The sequence below is a fragment of the Astyanax mexicanus genome, chromosome 8 (genome assembly GCF_023375975.1).
Source record: "Astyanax mexicanus isolate ESR-SI-001 chromosome 8, AstMex3_surface, whole genome shotgun sequence".
NCBI classification, from domain to species: Eukaryota; Metazoa; Chordata; class Actinopteri; order Characiformes; family Acestrorhamphidae; genus Astyanax; species Astyanax mexicanus.
Genome location: NC_064415.1, coordinates 58,603,105 through 58,623,793, shown reverse-complemented (window position 1 = coordinate 58,623,793; position 20,689 = coordinate 58,603,105). Strand labels below are relative to the sequence as shown.

Below are 20,689 nucleotides of genomic sequence, written 5' to 3'. Positions count from 1 at the left end.
TGTATCTTGAAGATTTCTCTTTAAGCATTACATATAAAGGTTTCATGTTTGACAAGAAGCATTACTAAAATTCTTAATTGCAATTGTAATAAAAATGAGAAATACTGAAGTAAATCTGCAACTGTCAAAATGTAATGAATAAAATTTACTTTAAAACACTGCAGTATTACTTTTTATTACATTTCATTCAGGTAATTATACTGACTTTTCACCGATTCAGATGCACATCTGAAGGCTAAATCTGATGGCTAAATATTGCCCAAAATTCAATGCATCCCAAATATCGAGCCAATTTCTGCACATTGCATCGTTTTATCTTACCTTTGTCTAAGAGGTCCACTCACTGGATGCAGCCAATGAATAGAGACCGAGTCTTCATATTGACCAATTATCATAGGCGCTAGTGGAACGGGGGTGGGTTTCTTGCTCTGAACCCAGTTGCTGTAGGTGAGGTCGATGTAGCAGTGCATCCGAGCTACCTGGTGTGGAGTGAACTGATTGGTGCAGTTATCATCTGTAATAAAGATTGGAAACAGCTTTAATTCAGGACTATATCTATATATGTTTTTATGTTTAGATATATCAACATGTTAATAGTATAAAAAAAAATGTTAAAGCAGCCTCACACTGCACAAATACAAATACAAAACAGCAACTTTACAAGAAAGAAAAAAAACTTCTAAACTTTCAATGGAAGTTAGTGTAAAAAGAGTTCATTTCAGGTCATTTTTGAAGTATTTCTATTGGCTTGTTCATCAAGAAATTGTGGCACAGTGTAATGGACAGTTTATCTATTCAAACTATGTAGTAAACTAAAAATCAACAAATAATGGAGACACATGTTTTTCATTGGACAGCAACGAAATATAGCTCTAGAAAATTAAAATAAACATTGTTGTTTTATTCTATAAACTACAGACAACATTTCTTCCAAATTACAAATAAAAATATTCTCATTTAGAGCATTTATTTACAGAAAATGAGAAATGACTGAAATAACAAAAAAGATGCAGAGCTTTCAGATAATCTCAAATAATGCAAAGAAAACAAAAAGTTCATATTCATAAAGAGTATTTAAGAGTTTAGAAATAATCAATATTTGGTGGAATAACCCTGGTTGGTTTTTAATCACAGTTTTTGCTTTTATGCATCTTGCATCATGTTCTCCTCCACCAGTCTTACACACTGCTTTTGGATAACTTTATGCTGATTTACTCCTGGTGCAAAAAATCAAGCAGTTCAGCTGATATAAAAATCTGAAAGCAGTAAAGAGGCAGTGTAGGAGTTTGTACCTGTGTAGCTCATGTAGTTGGTGTAGGGTGTGTTGTGGTACTGGGTGAGTCCGCAGGTATCGTTGACGGGGTCGGGGTCTCTGCAGACTTTAGATTTTGGGGACGGCTCCGTGTCGGCGCACAGATCTCCAGTTTCCATAGATGCTGTAGTTTCCCTGCAAGGATCATCACACGATTCCCTCTCACTCACCCCCTTAAACACATGGTACAGCCCGAAGATGTGACCCATCTCATGGATCATGGTGTTGTGTCCAACAGTTCCGAAATAGGAAGGGTTCAGGATCATTCCACCTTAAAAGAAGAGTATATAAAGATTAATGTTGGTATTTAATATAAATTCAATGTATGAAGCCACTTAAAGTGTAAACTGGATGTACTAGACAAATTTAAGTGAAACCTTCACTAATTAATTCAATTAGGGTCTAATGTCATGGTAAAATATCATGGTAAATAAAATAATTTCATGAAACCAAAGTTTATCTTTGAAACAGAACAAGAACACCATGAACAATTCAACATTTCTGCACCTCAAGATCAACCACGTTTCATCAAACGGTAATTTTTAGTAAGAAATGTTAGAAATGCAGTTTTCTTAATTACAAGCTAATTAAGGTTTATAAAATGGGTCAGACCACTATCAGAAAGCGGCAGCCAATCGCACACAGCCTACTCTTAACCAGAAACCACTGTCCACCAGGAGGACTGCATTGAGCACTGAGGAGCTGATCCAGCACAGAATGCCAACCCATCTGGGCATACTGTATATCAACACATTTTTTAAATCTTTCACTACTTTTTTTACTTGAGGCCAACAAATTAAAACACAACAGTTTTATGTAACATTGAAACATAACATTGCAATTTTGTTGTAGTTTTAGTTTTTGTAAATGTTAGAGGAACCATTTTCATATTCTATTATATGTTGATTAAATTTTTTGAGGCAAACAGAAGAAGTTTCATACTGATTTTTTATTTTTTTCTAGTTCTTCAAACTTTAAAACGGGTCAATTTGACCCAGAACAAAACAGGAGAGTTAAGAAAAAATAGCTAAAATGAAGGTGTTTCCAATCGAAACCCAATGAAATTCAGAGAAGGTTGTTATTAATTAATCCCGCTTGCATCATTTTTAAGAGAACCTCATTTCAATCCGCTGCCAAATTGATCTCATTAACTAAATCCGTAAGTGGAGAAGCCAAGCTGGAAATGTCTGATCCCCAAACCCGAAGCGATGGGAGGTGGGCTCACGTAACCGGCCTTCCCGCTTGAGAGAAATCTCCGCTTTAGAGCAACTTAACACAACCCATTCTGTTTTAATGAGCTCGAAAACATAGCAACAATGAGTTCCATAAAATCAGCTGGCAGGTGGAAGGATATGGCAACCGGGCAGCACCCCTCTCCTGTGTTTGTTTGGTTGTTGTCAGGATCTTTCGCTCCGGTTCTCGCTGGGGTTTGGTGGAGCGCCAGAATGATTAAGGGTGATCTGCGGGGGAAACGTATGCGTGCTGCAGGCGTTTCATTTAGTGCCCAGGATTAAAGCCTATTAATCTCGTAAACCTGAGTGTTGAGAACGAGCAGGAAGACAGAGGAGAAGGCGTTGGAAGAACCTGGATACAGGAATGAATGAATGAATGAATGAATGAATGAATGAATGAATGAAGCACCAGTCTTTATCAGCTCAGGTTCAGTCATATAAATAAATGAAAATGTATTATAAACTACTCTATCTGTAAAAAAAACTAAACAGATAATTTATTTTCTCCATATACTGCAGTTCTGTTCTGTACTGTCTTTATCTGTGAGGTCTGGACTGAAACACATTCTTTCTGATGTAGCCTACGCGTCGCTGTGTACCCTGCACTGTAGCCTTTGCCGTACTTTGACGCGCACCGCTCTGGAAATGTAACTACACAGACAGCCGCAGCCGTGATTGGTCCGCCCACACATTCCCGTAGCGACGCAGAGCTGCTGATACGCGCACGCAGGAGTATAAACTGGGCTTTAGACTGAAGCACTCTTCTGTGCACCAGTCAATCCTTAAACTAAACCAGGAGCCTAATCTATCTATCCATCTGTCTGTCTGTCTGTCTGTCTACCTAGTGTTGATGAGCACAGGCAGGTGAGAGATGCTCCTCACCTTGATGTGTGAGAGCCTCTTTGGCCCAGGGCCAGGTGGCAGCGCCGGCGAGATCTTCCCATGCAGAATTGTTGGCGAAGAAGACGTTGAGCGTGTCGGAGCTGCTCAGGTGAAGCAGTTCCTTCAGTTCCTTCACACTAAGATAAGCCCTGCAACACAGAGATTCACTTACAGCCAAATAAAACATCACAACACAGAGATTCACTTACAGACACAGAACTGCTCATTTAAATACACCACAGAACAGGTAAAACTTCCAGCGTGAAAAAGGTGTAGCCGGAAAAAAATATACACAGCAAAAATCAAGCACTGAAGTAACTCTATAACTCATACGATTTTAACTTGTTACAGTGGCGTGAAAAAGTCATATTGTTTTTGTTTTCGCTTTTTTATTATACTGACATTTTTTTGATTATCAAACAAACTTTAATAACAGACAAATACAACCAGAATAAATATAAAAATAACTTTTTGTAAAGGAAATTTTATTTCTTAAAGGAAAAAAAAAAACTAAATCAAATCTAGTTCTGAAAGGTGTTTGCCCCCTAAACATAATAACTTAAGAAAATGTAATTATGTCAAAAATGCCAATAACAAAATAAATCTGTAAGGGGGCAAGACAGACAGACAGACATACAGACAGATAGATAGATAGATAGATAGATAGATAGATAGATAGATAGATAGATAGATAGATAGATAGATAGATAGATAGATAGACAAGAAAAATAGATAGATAGATAGATAGATAGATAGATAGATAGATAGATAGATAGATAGATAGATAGATAGATAGACAAGAAAAATAGATAGATAGATAGATAGATAGATAGATAGATAGATAGATAGATAGATAGATAGATAGATAGATAGATAGATAGACAAGAAAAATAGATAGATAGATAGATAGATAGATAGATAGATAGATAGATAGATAGATAGATAGATAGACAAGAAAAATAGATAGATAGATAGATAGATAGATAGATAGATAGATAGATAGATAGATAGATAGATAGATAGATAGATAGATAGACAAGAAAAATAGATAGATAGATAGATAGATAGATAGATAGATAGATAGATAGATAGATAGATAGATAGACAAGAAAAATAGATAGATAGATAGATAGATAGATAGATAGATAGATAGATAGATAGATAGATAGATAGATAGATAGACAAGAAAAATAGATAGATAGATAGATATATAGATAGATAGATAGATAGATAGATAGATAGATAGATAGATAGATAGACAAGAAAAATAGATAGATAGATAGATAGATAGATAGATAGATAGATAGATAGATAGATAGATAGATAGATAGATAGATAGATAGATAGACAAGAAAAATAGATAGATAGATAGATAGATAGATAGATAGATAGATAGATAGATAGATAGATAGATAGATAGATAGATAGATAGATAGATAGACAAGAAAAATAGATAGATAGATAGATAGATAGATAGATAGATAGATAGATAGATAGATAGATAGATAGATAGACAAGAAAAATAGATAGATAGATAGATATATAGATAGATAGATAGATAGATAGATAGATAGATAGATAGATAGATAGATAGATAGATAGATAGATAGACAAGAAAAATAGATAGATAGATAGATAGATAGATAGATAGATAGATAGATAGATAGATAGATAGATAGACAAGAAAAATAGATAGATAGATAGATAGATAGATAGATAGATAGATAGATAGATAGATAGATAGATAGATAGACAAGAAAAATAGATAGATAGATAGATATATAGATAGATAGATAGATAGATAGATAGATAGATAGATAGATAGATAGATAGATAGATAGATAGATAGATAGATAGACAAGAAAAATAGATAGATAGATAGATAGATAGATAGATAGATAGATAGATAGATAGATAGATAGATAGATAGATAGACAAGAAAAATAGATAGATAGATAGATAGATAGATAGATAGATAGATAGATAGATAGATAGATAGATAGATAGATAGATAGATAGATAGATAGACAAGAAAAATAGATAGATAGATAGATAGATAGATAGATAGATAGATAGATAGATAGATAGATAGATAGATAGATAGATAGATAGATAGATAGATAGACAAGAAAAATAGATAGATAGATAGACAGACAGACAGACAGACAGACAGACAGACAGATAGATAGATAGATAGATAGATAGATAGATAGATAGATAGATAGGTTTAGAAATTAAATCTGATAATTTATTAAAAATAAAAAGTGAATTATTTAGCTGTTACAGTTGTATACGTCTCTTAGTTTAATTTAATTTAATTTAGTGTAATTTCTCTGAGAGTTGTTTGTAAATATCAGTATAATGTCTCTGAGTCACAGAGTGCTTTATTCTCCCGCTCTGCAGCAGCCGGTCTGCTTACTGAATATAATTGTTTTAATTAGTGTAAACGCATGAAACCGCGTCTCTCTCCACCTCCAGCTGCAATAAATTACCATAGCCGAGCTCTGAAGTGTGAAGCTAAGTTGTTTTTACGCTGAAATGTGTCACATGTCATTTGTTCTCCTTTGCTTTCATAGCTGGAAGTATTCTGCGTGACCCGACACCGGCCCAGGGTTTGGAAGGGTCTGGAGTTTGTGGCCTTTTTAACTCGCCAACAGGTCTAAACCCATTTACTGAACTCCTACTGTTTCCTGCAGAGACTCCACATCTAACTGAGCTTAGTTCTAGTTCTTCTTACACTTAGACTTAGAATATTAAATATAAAAACTATATTCCAGTTTACCAAACTGAAAACCTCTGGAATATAATCAAGAGGAAGATGGAATTTTGCACCAGGAGTAAAGCAGCATAAAGTTATCCAAAAGCAGTGTGTAAGACTGGTGGAGGAGAACATGATGCCAAGATGCATGAAAAAAAAACTGTGATTAAAAAACACCAGGGTTATTCCACCAAATATTGATTATTTCTGAACTCTTAAAACTTTATGAATATGAACTTGTTTTCTTTGCATTATTTGAGGTCTGAAAGCTCTGCATCTTACTTTATTATTATTATTTTTTAATTTTTTAAATTATACTTGGACAACATGGACAAGTGCATATTTTTTAAAACGAAAATATTTATTTAAATACAGACTAAACATGGAACATGGAACAACTTATGGCAAATTAAGAATATTTCAGTTGTAATTAAGCTATATTTAAGTACAACTTCTGTGAACTTGAGTAGATTTAAGTATATGTTTTTAAACACTTTTTTAAATACACTTAAAGTGTATTAAATATTGTAAATGTACTATTTTACAAAATGATGCACATGTTGTGTACACATTAATACGCATTAAATACTGCTTAAATGAAAATGCACATTAAATATACCTTCTCTGTATTTTCATAAAATGTGTTTTAAGCAATGTGTATTTTAATTAATTATATATTAATTGTTATATTAGTATATTAATAGAAAATGCACTTTTAGTATTCTTCACCTACAGTAATTTTAAGTATACTTCCTCCTTTTCACAGGGGTGGACATGAAGCCAATTAGGTTATGCTTATCTGTTCACGTTTATCTTTAGAATCACCCACAAGTAAAACAATTATCACATAAATAAATGTTCCTTCCTTAACAGGACATTAGCGGTCGCCTAAAAATGGAATCTGACACACGTTCCAGTCTAAGATCTAAATCTGTTCCTTCCACACAAACACAGCAGTGGATCATCTATCTATAGTGAGTCTCAGGTTGTTGATTTCCTGCGAATCCATCACTAAACGGAACGTTCTGTGCTCTCGGTTTACTCTAGAGCAGAATACGCAACTCCAGGACCGACACAAGGACAATAAAGGAAGATCAAAGGGTGATGATGCAATACCAAAACAGGGTGACATCATAGAATAGCGAGCTGAAGTTATTATGCAAAGCTTAAATAAATACCACAAACCATAACCACTATTTCAGCAATATCTTTGTTTTTTATAGTGAAAGGTAAACGTTATTTTAGTCGTGGATGTGATGTCTTTTTCAGGGAGGACAGAACGCATTTATTCAAACTGTCATTAATAAAATCCACTGTAAACACACAAAATATGCAGGTCACGAAGACTGAAAGCGGGAAACCGCTAGCTAAAGGTCCCCTGGAACAGCATAAATCCTGAAATCAATACCTAATCAATCAATGAAAATTGCCCCATCTATCAATGTTAATAACTGGATACTCCATCTGAAGAGTTGTCAGGCTGTTCAGCTCCCACGGCTTAAAAGTCCAGATGAAAACGCCCTTGCTTTCTTCTTGTTCCATCGCTGGGCTTTGCCAAAATGCACCTGGTGGTTCCCCATATGCTCTTTCCCTCTCCTCCAACAACAAATTTGACAGCCATTGGCACAAGGTCGCACTGCGCAGCCCAGTTGCAGAAACCTGGACCATAACTCACCCGCGCAACAGTAAAATCGCAGACCTCCGCACAAAAAAAGCTCGCTATACAATTTCCATCAAAATGTCATCCCTGCATTAATTCTCAGCACCGATCCAGAGATGCGTCTACAACCAGGAAAAACGCAGTCAGACACGATACTGACATCTTCTTTATTGATAAATCAAATCCTGCAGCATCTCCGCCATCAAATATACGATATTATCACGTCATGTCGCCCATGATAGCGATGTGATGATATCACGATACTGTGATATACTGATTCTGCGTTAGTTTACATGTCTATATCACAAGACTAAACAATTCTCTATAATACAATACATAAGATAGATACAGTAGATCCGCTGTCAGAGGTACACTGGTGCAGCTGCAGCCCAGCCAATAAGCTCTCTCTCCTGCCCCACCCCTAAACCCATACATCACCCAGTGCCTCTGCCAAACTACCCCTTCCAGCTTAGGATGGAGTCAGCTAAAGTCTTAAAGGGGTTTAGTGCCCCTTTAACTGAGGCAGGTGAGACCTTCAGTTCTTTAGATGTTGTTCTGGGTTCATTTGTGACCTCTTGGATGAGTTGTCCATGTCCTTTTTGGAGTAATTTTGGTAGGTTGGTCCGCCCTGGGAAGGTTTACAAGTGTTTCATATTTTCGGACTCAGTAGTGTGGATCATATATTAGGGAGAGTTTCTTGCCAGCCATTAGTGGCGCTGGGGTCTTGGGTTCAAGTCCCTACCTGGGTGGAGTTTCCGTGTTCTCCCTGTATCTCTGTGGGTTTCCTCAAGGGACTCAAGTTTCCTCCAACAGCCAAAAAACACGGAGATCAGGTAAATTGGGTATTCTAAATTATCTAGAAAAATTGATACTCTAAAATTGATCTGGTGTGTATGTGTAAAGTGTGTGTAAAATGTATGCATGGGTGTATACTCTCAGGTATTAATTGGGTAAATGCCTTAGTGCCCGATGCAGTCCACCTGCAGTGGTTTCCGGTTGAGAATACGCTGTGTGCTATTGGCTGCCGCTTCTCACCGGGTTGTGGATGAGTGCTGAGTATGAATAGTTTTGTGTAATAAAAGATGTGTAAATTGTAAAGCGTCCTTAGGTTTCTAGACAGGCACTATATAAGTATATAAGTATATAAGTATATTTAAGTGTAATTTATTACCCATTCTCTGCCTTTTTCCAAATCTCTCCCTCTTTCTCTATTTAAACAGGAGCTATAGACCTGCTGTCACCTTCAAAACCACATCACTGCAACAGCGAGCCACAACCAATTCCAAATGTTTTCAGACCACCAGCCAAGTGTATCATCAGGGTCCCGTTAACCTCGGCGGGGATCCTGCAGGAGAAGATCGGCAGACCACTTCACCACAGCTCCTCCCGAGACCATTAAACTGCAACAGCTGGCTGCACAAAACACACTGGTCCCAGTGGCACAGTGAGTCTGGTGACCCGATGCGGATTGATGATTTCCAACGACTGAAAATGGAGTAATCTTTGTTTTGAGTAAAGTACATTACATTCGGCTTTTTTAGTAGAATCATAAACGACACACCGACGACCGATTCGAGTTTAACGGGCGATTCGTAACGTGATCTGTCTCTCACAATAGTCTAATCAGTTATGTACTGGAAATGCAGTGTTTATAAAACATTTTACCTACATTTATATATACGTTTTATATGCGTTTTATGTGCACTTTGCTAAACTCCCCACAGCACATTTCTCATATACCGTCGCTCCTCTCCAGCCAATCTGTGGAATCCATCAAACCACAATAAAGCCTTTTTTATATATAACAGCTTAAGCAATTCTACCTACATGTGCACTTTATAAAAAAAGAGAAGGACACCGTGGCAAGACATCAGAAGCGCTGTACGCCGTCCAAATCAGCCTGCCTGTCACAATGAACAGAGCTGAGACTTCTGGTTTTGTTGTTTAGCCATATTAAGTGTATACTTTGGCTCCTGTCCACGCTCAAGTTTTGCGTGCCTTTTTAAACCTGTTCCAGAGTTTTGAATTTGTATGCTTTTGCTTGTTGTGTAACATAAAGTGTTTTGACAGTTGCACAAATAAGACCAGGGTGAGATTTCACAATAAGGGAGGAGGGTTTGCTGTTCCATGGTTTGCTACTGGGAGAAAACCTAACGGGGGCATCGTCTTTGATTCACTTCGGTCACTAAGGCCACCTTTTATTAAATTTTTCACGCATGTAGTTCATTTTTATGGTGTGAATCAGGTGATGAGTTCGTTTATATGGAGCGTTTTCTCCTCGGTTTGGTTTGTTTTCACACAGGCGCAAAGCTAAATGCACCAAAATGCACCCCACAAAAAACATGCAAGCATGTTGTGTCCTATGATTGGTCAGAAAACACAACAAGAAAGTTCTGTGCAATGTGATGTTTCTTTAAAATCAAACACTAAAAAAAATCACTGCTGTGCTTCCAAATACAATATTTTCAATAGGATGTGTGGTGTAGTCCAAAGAGTTATGCAGCCGTGAGCAGTGAACACTGCACTTTCGACATTTAGCATGTAAACAGTAGCACTGTAGCATGGAGCAGCAGCAGCAGAGGTAGCATTTGTTCATAGCTATGGTGATTATCAGGGTAATAAATCAGGTTAAACTGCACCTGAACAGCCATTCAGCGCAAATAAAAGGAGTGTAGGTTTGATCGAGACCAGTTCACAATCTCACCACAAACAAATGAGAGTTCCAGAGTTCGTATGGAACCAGACAAAGGTACGGTTGATTTGGTAAAAACCTGAGTGTGATTACTGATTTCACACCTGCTGAAACGAACCAGAAAAAAGTACAAACCAATCAGAGTTTCGTTTTTAACCAAACAAACTAGTCCTGGTGTAAAAACACCCTAAGAATTGACCTCTTGTCTTTGTGTAGAGAGCTGTACAACTTCCTTTTACACCATTATCATACACCTCCCTTCTTCTTATTGGATGGTTCCTCTGTGTTTTCTTTCTGTCATGCATATCATCGTGATGTTTATCACCGCTAGGACAGGAGCCAGGGTCAGCAGGTTCACCCGAGAGTCGCTGCTGATTTTAGTAACTAAAACATCTGGACAGATGGTGACACGAATATGGAAGCGGAGAAAATGAGAGCATGTTTTAAATGCATGTTATTTTATTTCTAAGAAATAAACACAGAAATCTGACAAAGTGTGATTTATTACCAGCTCCGCTCTGCACTGACACTGAATCAGGGTGGCAGTGCCAAGGTGCCAAGCTCACACTGACCGTTTCCGCTGCACAAACTCTGCAGCCGTGGCATACTGCTGCCAAAATAGTGCCATACCTGCTTCCAAATGTTATGAAATGTAATAAAGTGCAATTATAAAAGCTTTAAAAGGTGTCCTTCCGCTAAAATGAACTTTTTCTTGTTGTTTGTGAAGTACAGTAGGTCTCTCTGAGTTGTTTATGATGCTGCACATGATGAAACTCTTCCTCAACCTTCATTAGCTAGTAAAAGTGTCTACGTCAACCTGTGAATTAGTATATATATATATATATATATATATATATATATATATATATATATATATATATATATATATATATATATATATATATTAACCTTTAATTTAAAAAATGAGAGTACAGGAAATAGACAGGGAAAGCGAATAAGAGAGAAAGGTGATTTAAAGTTAAGTTTTTTCAATTTTTAAACTACATTCTCAATGTGAATTAAACTCTGATACAAGGGTTGCCAGATTGCTGTAGCGGTTTTCAGATTAACCGTGATTTAAACATGTGTGCTTGTTGAAAACTGTAGAGGAAACTACACTGCAGTGCAAATCAGATTTCTGGACCGAGTGCTCATATTTAAACTTGTCAACATGGCCAATGATAATATAATAAAAATGCATAATAATGCAGTTGCATCCTTTTAAAGAGCAATAACCCAAAAAATGGGCAAAATGAAGCTGAGCATTTTTTTGTGTTCATGTCCATATATTGTACGATAAATCAATTGATCAATTGATTGTGACAGACCTACATGAAATTCTGGCCAAAGTCCCATTTGTATCTGTTTGTAAGCCAGATTTAAAACCAATTGAAATGTAAAAAGTCAGACAGTCAAACAGTCAGATTTGACCTGCCTGTTTGAACCCAAGACCTAAATCTGACAAACAAGGGCAGGAGGTCAACAGTGGTTGTGATTTTCTGTTTTTATCGACAGAAAAGGACCAAAACAATACATACGACCTTTAACCTTACCTTTCAGGAGATTCCGGGTCAAAGCAGGTCCTCGCCACGTCGGTGATCTGTGGATCGCAACAGTCTCCATCGTCGTAGTCGTAATGGATACCATTGCACTCCGGGTTGCAGACGCCGTCGCCCCTCATCCAGTTGTAGCAGGTTCCTAGACGCAGGCAGTCCCCGCCGTCATGTCCAGTCAGCGGGTGGTCGCACTCACGGTCGCAGTGCCTGTTGCCCACCTTGGCGACGTGGCAGTTACTGAGAATGAAGCGTCCCTGCAGCGAGGAGTTGCGTACGTTGAGCACGCTGAGCTCCAGCGTCAGGTTGTACGGCCGGAATGCCTCCTCCAGAGCCTGGTGCTGCTGCTGGATCTGCTGCTGCGAGACGGTGGGGCGGCTGCCGTCATCGGCGCAGACGTTCACCACGCGGTAGCGCAGTCGCTTGCTGGCACGCAGCTGCCAGTGTTGGCTGTAGCTTAAGATGACATCGGGATTGTCACAGATAGTCACCCCACATGGTGGAGGCAGGAACGGTGACACCAGCGCCTGTTCCGGTGCCGGCAAGGCCACGACGGTTGGATGGTGGCGAGATTTGTACGGCATCCATTGCTGCTCCACCTCAGAGAAGTCGGCCCACAGGACCAGGAGGGGGGGCTCATGCTCAAAAGAGTGTTTGGTGAAGCTCTTGAAGAGCTTCGACAGCAGGTCCTGAGGGTGGGCATGATTCCACAGAACTACACCACCTAGATATCCTCTAAACCCATGGCCTGTGCTGGACTGGTCCCCTCCCAGAAGGAGCATGCGGCAACTCTTTATAAAGGGGCTGTAAATGTCCCCAGACTGCTGTCTGCTCTCGGCAACCTTTGAGCCATCTATAAACAGCGCCATCCGGTGGCCATCGTACCAGGCCACCACGTGAGTCCAGACGCTGGGTTGGTAGTGCTGGTGCCCGACGAGCGTGGTGGATTTGAGGGCGCGGTCTGTGCGGAGGGTGAAGAAGAACCTGGCGTCTTTTCTGCCGCCGGGTTTCAGCGTCCTGACCCCGACAGACCACCCTCTCTCGTTGTGGGCGTGGGAGCAGTTGTCAAACACACCTTTGGAAAAAGAGGAGAGGAAACACTGCGAGTTACACAGGTGAAGATTAATCAGGCTGAGCTTTGTAAGTAAGTGGAATGATCAGGTAAAAAAAGAGAAATCGAGGAGTTTAAGTCATTTCCAGTGAACAAAGCCACCGGTATTCCCTGCTGCTTCTCTAAAGGAGCAGTCACATCTGGCGTCCAGATGCTCCCAGAGAAGGACAGGGAAAGGTCAGGGAACCCCTTCACCCTCCACATACACACACACATACACACAAACACACACTCACACACAGAAAAACACACACACACACACATTTGTACACACAGACGCTCCTTGGATACTGGAAAAAGAAAAAAATGGGCAATTTTAAACAAATTATCCCATGGGACACGGGCCAGATACAAGCGCAAACATTTCATTCACTCAGAATCCACGGCTGGGGCGGTGTAAACCTGCCGCTCTGTGTCTATGTGCAAGTTTTAATCTGTCTCCACACACCTTTACAACATGTATTTTTATTATCATTTAATTTCTATTTTTTTCTTCCATTTTCTTCCCAATTTCCATGGCCAAATTCCCAACCCAACCCACTCATTATTACTCATCCCTAGTGATGCTCCAACATCAGAAGGGTAAAGAAGACTAGCACACGCCTCCTTTAACACATGTGAAGTCAGACTCCGCCCCTTTTTGAACCTTTTTTCCGAGTAGCATCCAAGCGCTAACTCTTGGAGGAAAGTGCAGCGACTCGGTTCTGATACATCAGCTCACAGACGCAGAGAAGTGATGAGGGGAAAGAGAGAGTGCCATCTACTGTACCCACCCAGAGAGAGCAAGACCAACTGTACTACAACAACCCAAACTACAGATACCACAGCAACCCATGCAGTTTTGTTTGTGATGTCTGGACGTGCAAATCTGATCTGATTACTTGCAAATAACAGTTCAGACAGACTGTCTGCCTCAGTGGGATTTGACTGATTTGTCAGGTGACTGACTTGGCCAGTCAGGAATTTTCCAGTTTTTAGCTTTGAAAAACGTCTTTATTGCTTTGGCGGTATGGTTGTGATCAGTGTCATGCTGTAGAATGAGGCGCTGTCTGATGAGTTTAAAGGCATTTTCCTGAGATGATGTTCCTATATGCTTCAAAGTGTCTCTTCTTGACATCAGCAGTTAAAGACCATAACATCCCAGCCACCCCGGTTTACAGATGAGAGGGTGAACTCATACGGAACTGTGAGTTTTATTTTTCATTGCAATGCATCAATGCATGTTTGCGAAATGTTTCTGTAATCGATTACATCGATGAGCCCCACTCAGACTATTCTATGATTCTCCTGCATCTTCTGATCCCAAATATTATTGAAGTGGCTCCTCAGAGCATGTGATGTGTGATGGTTCCTAATGATGCTGCGACAATTGGAAAAGAGGCGGAGTCTGACTTCACATGTATTGGATAAGGAATATGGTTATCCTTTACTAATGTCCGAAGCATTGATAGAGAGAGGCCTAGCGGGTAAGTTCATTTGGTGGATCAATAGATAGATAAAAATACTGAAATCTTTAACTGAATACCATAAAGATAAATCTTACCAGTATCTACTTGTTAAAACGATATACTATATATAAGCACAAGATAAACTAATGAACATTAATCAAAGTACACACGCAAAAGTCCAATAAGCTATAATAAGTGTAATGTAGGTGTTACAAGCAAGCAACAATACAAAATACAAAAATACCAAGTGTAAGTAAATTTTAAAGTGTATAATATATGGTATATGGTAAAGTGCATTATGCGCTGACTGCCGTAACTCTTTGTAAGACTTATTATAACGTAGATTATGAAGTAGTTTATACAGATTATATGATATAGTGTAGTATAGTATAAAATGGTATAATAAATATTATAAAAGTGCAGGTGCAGCAAATACATGTAGTCCAAAGGTCATAAATGGGCTGATGGTTGTATAAACAATACAATAGAAGAAATTCAAAATGTGCTAAACACAGGGTTTTTACAGATAGAGGGAAATAAAGTATGTAAGTACAAAGCTATAAACTACATTTTTTGAGTTTTGAACAGACGCAGGCATTTCTGAGTGTGTGGCTAAACTCTCCTCTCCTCCTACAAAACATTCCCACTGGCATCTCTTCAGCAGACAACAACAATAGAGGCCTGGCTACAACCCCTGAATTCTGGACTTCACCTTCCCTTCCTTTCAGAAGCTCTTCCAGATATAATCTTTTCCACATTGAAACTCTTCTGCAGCCCAACCAAAAGCACTTTTACCTGATTATAAATGCTCTCCAGAGAACACCGGCACATTGGGCTACGCTGCCGGGCTAGGGTTCAACTAGACTCGACTTATTTACAAATTTATCTGTGACGCAAGCAATGGGTGCACAAACAGAATCAACGCTTCCCAGTAAATCAAGCGATTCTGGTCCGAGTTGGACAGCGGCGAGCTGTCAGCATGAGCGTGGCGTCCAGATTGTACACGCCCCATGAATCAAGCCCCGGGGCTGTCTGGGAGATCGCCTGCTCTACACGGAATCTCGAACAACGCCTCGGAGACACGGAGCAGGTGGTGACCACTTGCTGCTGGAGCTCCCCACCCTGAGGCGCCCTTGTCATTTGCACCTCATAAGCACCAGATTTTCTCTCGTTCACTTTCATCCAGCTTCCTCCCTCCACTGCCCCTGAGGAACCAGAGAGGAACCAGATCCAGACTGCAGAGTGCATACAATCTGCAGCATGCAATGTGACAGTAACTGCATTCCAAAGCCTAGGCTGCAATTGATGTAGCACAGGTAGCACAGGTAACATTTAACATTAACATTTACTTATACAGAGTGACTTACAGGGTTATTCCTGTTACAGACGTGGGCCAATGTAGTGTTAGGAGTCTTGCCCAAGGACTCTAACTGATGTAGTACTGGGAATTGAACCCCAGTCTCCAAAATGAGAAGGTAGATTACTGGCAGGTAGTAGTCTTATCCACACCACCACGCCAACCACCACGCCAACCACACGCACTACACCAACCAAGGCAACTCTAATAGTTTCAGTAGAATTGATTTTGTGGTGACAATAAGGAACAAAGTTAAGGTACTTTTTGATTTCTTTTGAGAATTGATTAATAAATAGTTTTAAGATTTTTTTTTAAACTAAACTTTGCTCCAGGGGCAAATGATACATTTTCCATTATTGATCTACAGATATAGATTGGTTGCATCTATCAATTTTCCATATCGGCTGCACCTCTAGGTACAAGAATATACGACAAATGCTTCACTTTAAACTTAAGCCTTGTTCTAGCAGTCGATAAACGCAGTCTCGGTTTTGGAACACAGCTAAGACTATATTGAAGATCTCTAAAAGCTTGTTAATTTGCAGTAATGTTCTCATAAATAAAGCCACAGAAATGGACCACAGAAAGAAAAAATCTGAAACGAATCTGAAACTACTGCAAATATACCAACCTGCTATGATGGCCGGATTGTTCTGACCTCCTTCTAGCTTGACCCACAGCTCCAAGGTGAACCTGGAGCGTGGGAGCTCCACGTCGGCCACGGGGTTCACCCTCAGCTGCTCCTTTTGGCCGCTGAAGTAGAGGGCTGTCATCCACTTAAGAGGAAGGTCCTGGACCACTGCCCCCCATCGCTCTGCTGCTCCTTGACCAGCTTGGCCCTCCTGTTCGCCTGAGTAGTCCGAGCCCCCCTCAGAGCTGCGAACATCATTCTCCAACTCAGGGTCACCTGGATGCACCTTTGAGTCACTGTGGATTTCTGCTGGACTTCGAGGAACTCTTTTCGCTGAAGGGAAGCTGTCCACTCCAACGCCTCTTGCTTCCCTCAGTTGGGACAACCTGTGAACTCTACTGTCTAATGTTTTACCATTCCAAACTCTGCTCAGTCCTCTGGACACGGTGTAAGATTTAGTGGTAGAAGAGTTGGGGTCAGCAGAGTCCGGACTTTTATTCCTTTTGCGTTTCAAGCGGGATCTCCATGCACCCATCATCCATCCATCAGCTTTATGATCTGATTTATAGGGTCTTTTTTGCAACCCTTTTTGGCTCTCCCATGAAGGTCCATCATGCATCCCGTCCAGGTTGCATCCTCCCGAGCAGGAGGACCTTGCTATCCTGTAATGAAGCTCCGACAGCCGGCTGTACCGACCAGTCAAAGCCGCTAGTTGGTGGTGTTGAGCCGCGGACCTGGCCAGTCGCCTCCGGCTCATAGAACCGCACTGCTCCTGTCCCAAAGCAGCCTGGGACCGGTCCGCACGCTGGGCCAGACCCCGCTTATAGCGCTGAACTGGGTCGGACTTAGCCGAGTTTAGCAGCCACGTGTGAAATATCACGAGAACAACAGCCAGTAGTCTTAACAGCATCTTTATACCTGCGTGAGCTTTACGCTGCGAACTATTCAATCAATATATAATTAATATGATCGGGTTGATAACTGCCGCACCTGTTTTATTTATTTATGTGTATTTATGATCTCATAATCTTTTGTGGCAATCAAAACCCAAACTACTCGAAATAGCAGCAAAAAGTGAATAAAATGCAGCTTGAGCCCTATAAACACATAACTAACCCACTAACCCTAGTGTTTAACACCAGTACAGCAGCAACACCTGCAGCGCGACTTTATGTCGGTAATTATAGCAAAATTAGCCTTGTTGTTGCGGCTTTGCTGTTTTTGTTTGTGAATATTCTGAATATCAGAGCAGCGAGAAAACAATGAAACTGCCCATCTTTATTCTACAGAGCAGATTATAAAACAGAGAATAAAAGAAGAATACAAGCATACCGCCTTTCCTGTTTTAAACTTTAAACTTTCTACATATTTCTGTAAATGTATATATGTATGATCTGTATTTTATCCACTGCTGTTTAGAGTCGCTAAATTTGAACTGTAGCTCTGTACAGTTTAATCGGGAGTTCTGTCAAATTTAATCTGTAGTTTTGTAAAACTTAGTCTGTAGTTCTGTAACACTGAATCTGTAGTTCTGTAGTAAACTTGAATCTGTAGTTCTATAAAATTTTGCCTGTAGTTAATCTGTACTTAATCTTTAGGTCTGTAGTAAAATTTAGTCTGTAGTTCTGTAAATTTTAATCTGTAGCTCTGTAATATTTAATCTGTACTTCTGTAGAAAATGTTAATCTGTTGTTTTGTAGTAAATTTTAATCTGTAGTCCTTTAGTAAATTTTAATCTGTAGTTTTATAGTAACCTTTAATCTGTAGCTCTGTAGTAAAATTGAACCGGTTTCATCACCGACTCTCCCCCGCAGCACCGCCTTCCTTCATCCTGAGAGAGAAAAGTGATGATAAATAAATCAGAACCGGATTATTTCTGACCACAGGAAGAAAGAGAACTCCAATAAACACTGATATCAAATTAATAGCGGTCGTTTAAAAACACGCGTGGAATGAAGCGGAGTTGTGCTGACATGATGAGTGTGATTTTTAGAAATTATTTCCTCTGCGGTGGATTAATAATAATAAAGAGTGGAGTGAAGGTTATCTGAGGTCTCTCCTCTCTCTTTTCTCTCTCTCTTTTCTTTCTCTCTTTTCTTTCTCTCTCTCTCTCTCTCTATTTGAGCTCGTGGCTGGCTGGTCCACGGTGGTGCCAAAGTGCGCGCGCGTCTTCAGATTATTGTTTTTATTTTGCGAAAAAAAAATAAATCCAAAAATATATAAAATCCGATGGGTTCCGGTGTCCGCACCTGCCGGTCAGCTCGCGCTCCTCCCGTCTCCGCAGTCTGTCCGGTGAAGCGCGCGGAATAAAGCTGGTGTGAAGGAGGAGAAATAAAGTCTTATATTTAGTTTGTTTTAAAGAAGAAGAAACCCCGCGCGCTCCCTGCGAACTCCCCGCCTGTGTATATTCCCTCTCGCGCGCCCGGTCCGTCCGTTCCTCGCGGCTCCGCGCGGTTATATATATATTTTTATTTATATATTTATTTATTTCCCTTCTGAAGATCAAACTAACGCGCTAAACGTTTTATCGGTTTGCTGGACTGTGACGTCATTCGGGACCAGCCCACTGGGGAAGACCGTAGTGGACACACACACACACACACACACACACACACACACACACACACGCACACACACACACCACACGCACACACACACACACACACACACACACACACACGCGCGCGCACAGCTGCACCACATGTGGAAGACGTTCCTACGTTTCTGATATAGTACCCTGAAAAAAGCACGCAAAAAAAAAAATAAACTTTTTGCATCATCCAGATATCCAGAATGCACTGTAGATTTGTTTTTATTTCAAAGTTTATATGCATTACTTATTACAGGATATCTAACCTGAACCATCCTCCAGATAAATAGAGTGCATGTATTGATTATTCAATATTAATACTAATATTTAAATTTAGCTATTGATGCATTTCGGAAACTTAAAACACCTATCGTCCTACTTGTAACTATAGGGCTGGATCATACTAATAAAAGTCTCACTTCATTAACATGCTTGGGACAAATGCTCATACACAAATATAAAATATGATGTGATTTGTAAAAACAAACTGTAGTATTTACTTGTAACACCAAAAACAACAAACACATCAAACACACATACTGTATATTATGATATCATAATTATGTTATAATAATAACAATAACAACCATAAGATAGTTGTTCTCTTGGTGATGTGTATATTATACATTATGCACTATATTATGTCCATTATTTTTTTTATACAGTTTGCACAAGAGTGTAAAATGTCACTCTAGAAAAGTTCCCTCTAGAGTGGATAAAGGAGAAAATGTGCCATATTTGCTGCTCTTAAGATAAAAGGTGCCCAAATGTTAATGGTGTGCACAATGACAGATTTAGGCTCAGAAACATAAAGACATAAAAATGCAAACCTAATGTTCTGTACATTTTAGAGGGGTTTGGCTAAATCTAAAAACTCTTAAGGGCACTTTAGAGTTCCTTTACCACCCTGGAGGCATCAGGGGGGCAGTTGCCCCCACTGCCCCCTAGTTGAGTGCACCAAAGGTGTGCTCTCTGTTTCTTAATCAGTGTCTTTATGTGGTTGCCCTTCCAATAATAAAAGTTGTAAATCCTGGAAATCTGTCAATTGACATCATCCGCACACACATATGCAGTTTTTTGTGTAATTTTAGTGGATCCACTGCTTCATTTTTACACTCTGGCTCCAGCTTACATCACTATAACTGACAGGCTTTTTTCAATAAACCTAATTGAACGCTGGAGCTGGAATAAGGAACAGAAAGCGTAAATAACCTATGTAATTTATTGGTGAATGAAATGCCTGTGATGTGATCTTACTGTATATCATTAAGGGCATATTCTATAATCAAAACAAAATGATCTCGTTAGGATGGGGATGCAGGTCTCAGCTGGGAAATAATGAAATAAATAATTTATAATGAGAAACATATGCCCTATACTCCACTGTATGGGTATGTTTCTCCTTTCTGCAGCATCATTTACGCTGCAGGTGCAATGCGGCTAAACGCATTATAATAATGCAT

The 20,689-nt window shown here is 39.5% G+C and overlaps 1 protein-coding gene across 1 annotated transcript in view; it reads right to left on the bottom strand.

The window, feature by feature from the left end:
* The window catches only part of pappa2 (pappalysin 2), a 56,175-nt gene extending 37,059 nt beyond the window's left edge, over positions 1-19,116 (bottom strand). Inside the window, exons 1-5 of the mRNA XM_049482907.1 lie at positions 16,637-19,116; positions 12,090-13,164; positions 3,427-3,575; positions 1,293-1,583; positions 322-514 (exon numbers count right to left, since the gene is read on the bottom strand). Coding sequence (XP_049338864.1) covers positions 322-514; positions 1,293-1,583; positions 3,427-3,575; positions 12,090-13,164; positions 16,637-17,546 — 2,618 coding nt within the window. The 5' untranslated portion in view covers positions 17,547-19,116. The remainder of the gene's footprint in view (positions 1-321; positions 515-1,292; positions 1,584-3,426; positions 3,576-12,089; positions 13,165-16,636) is intronic.
* Between the last annotated feature and the right edge of the window lie 1,573 nt (positions 19,117-20,689).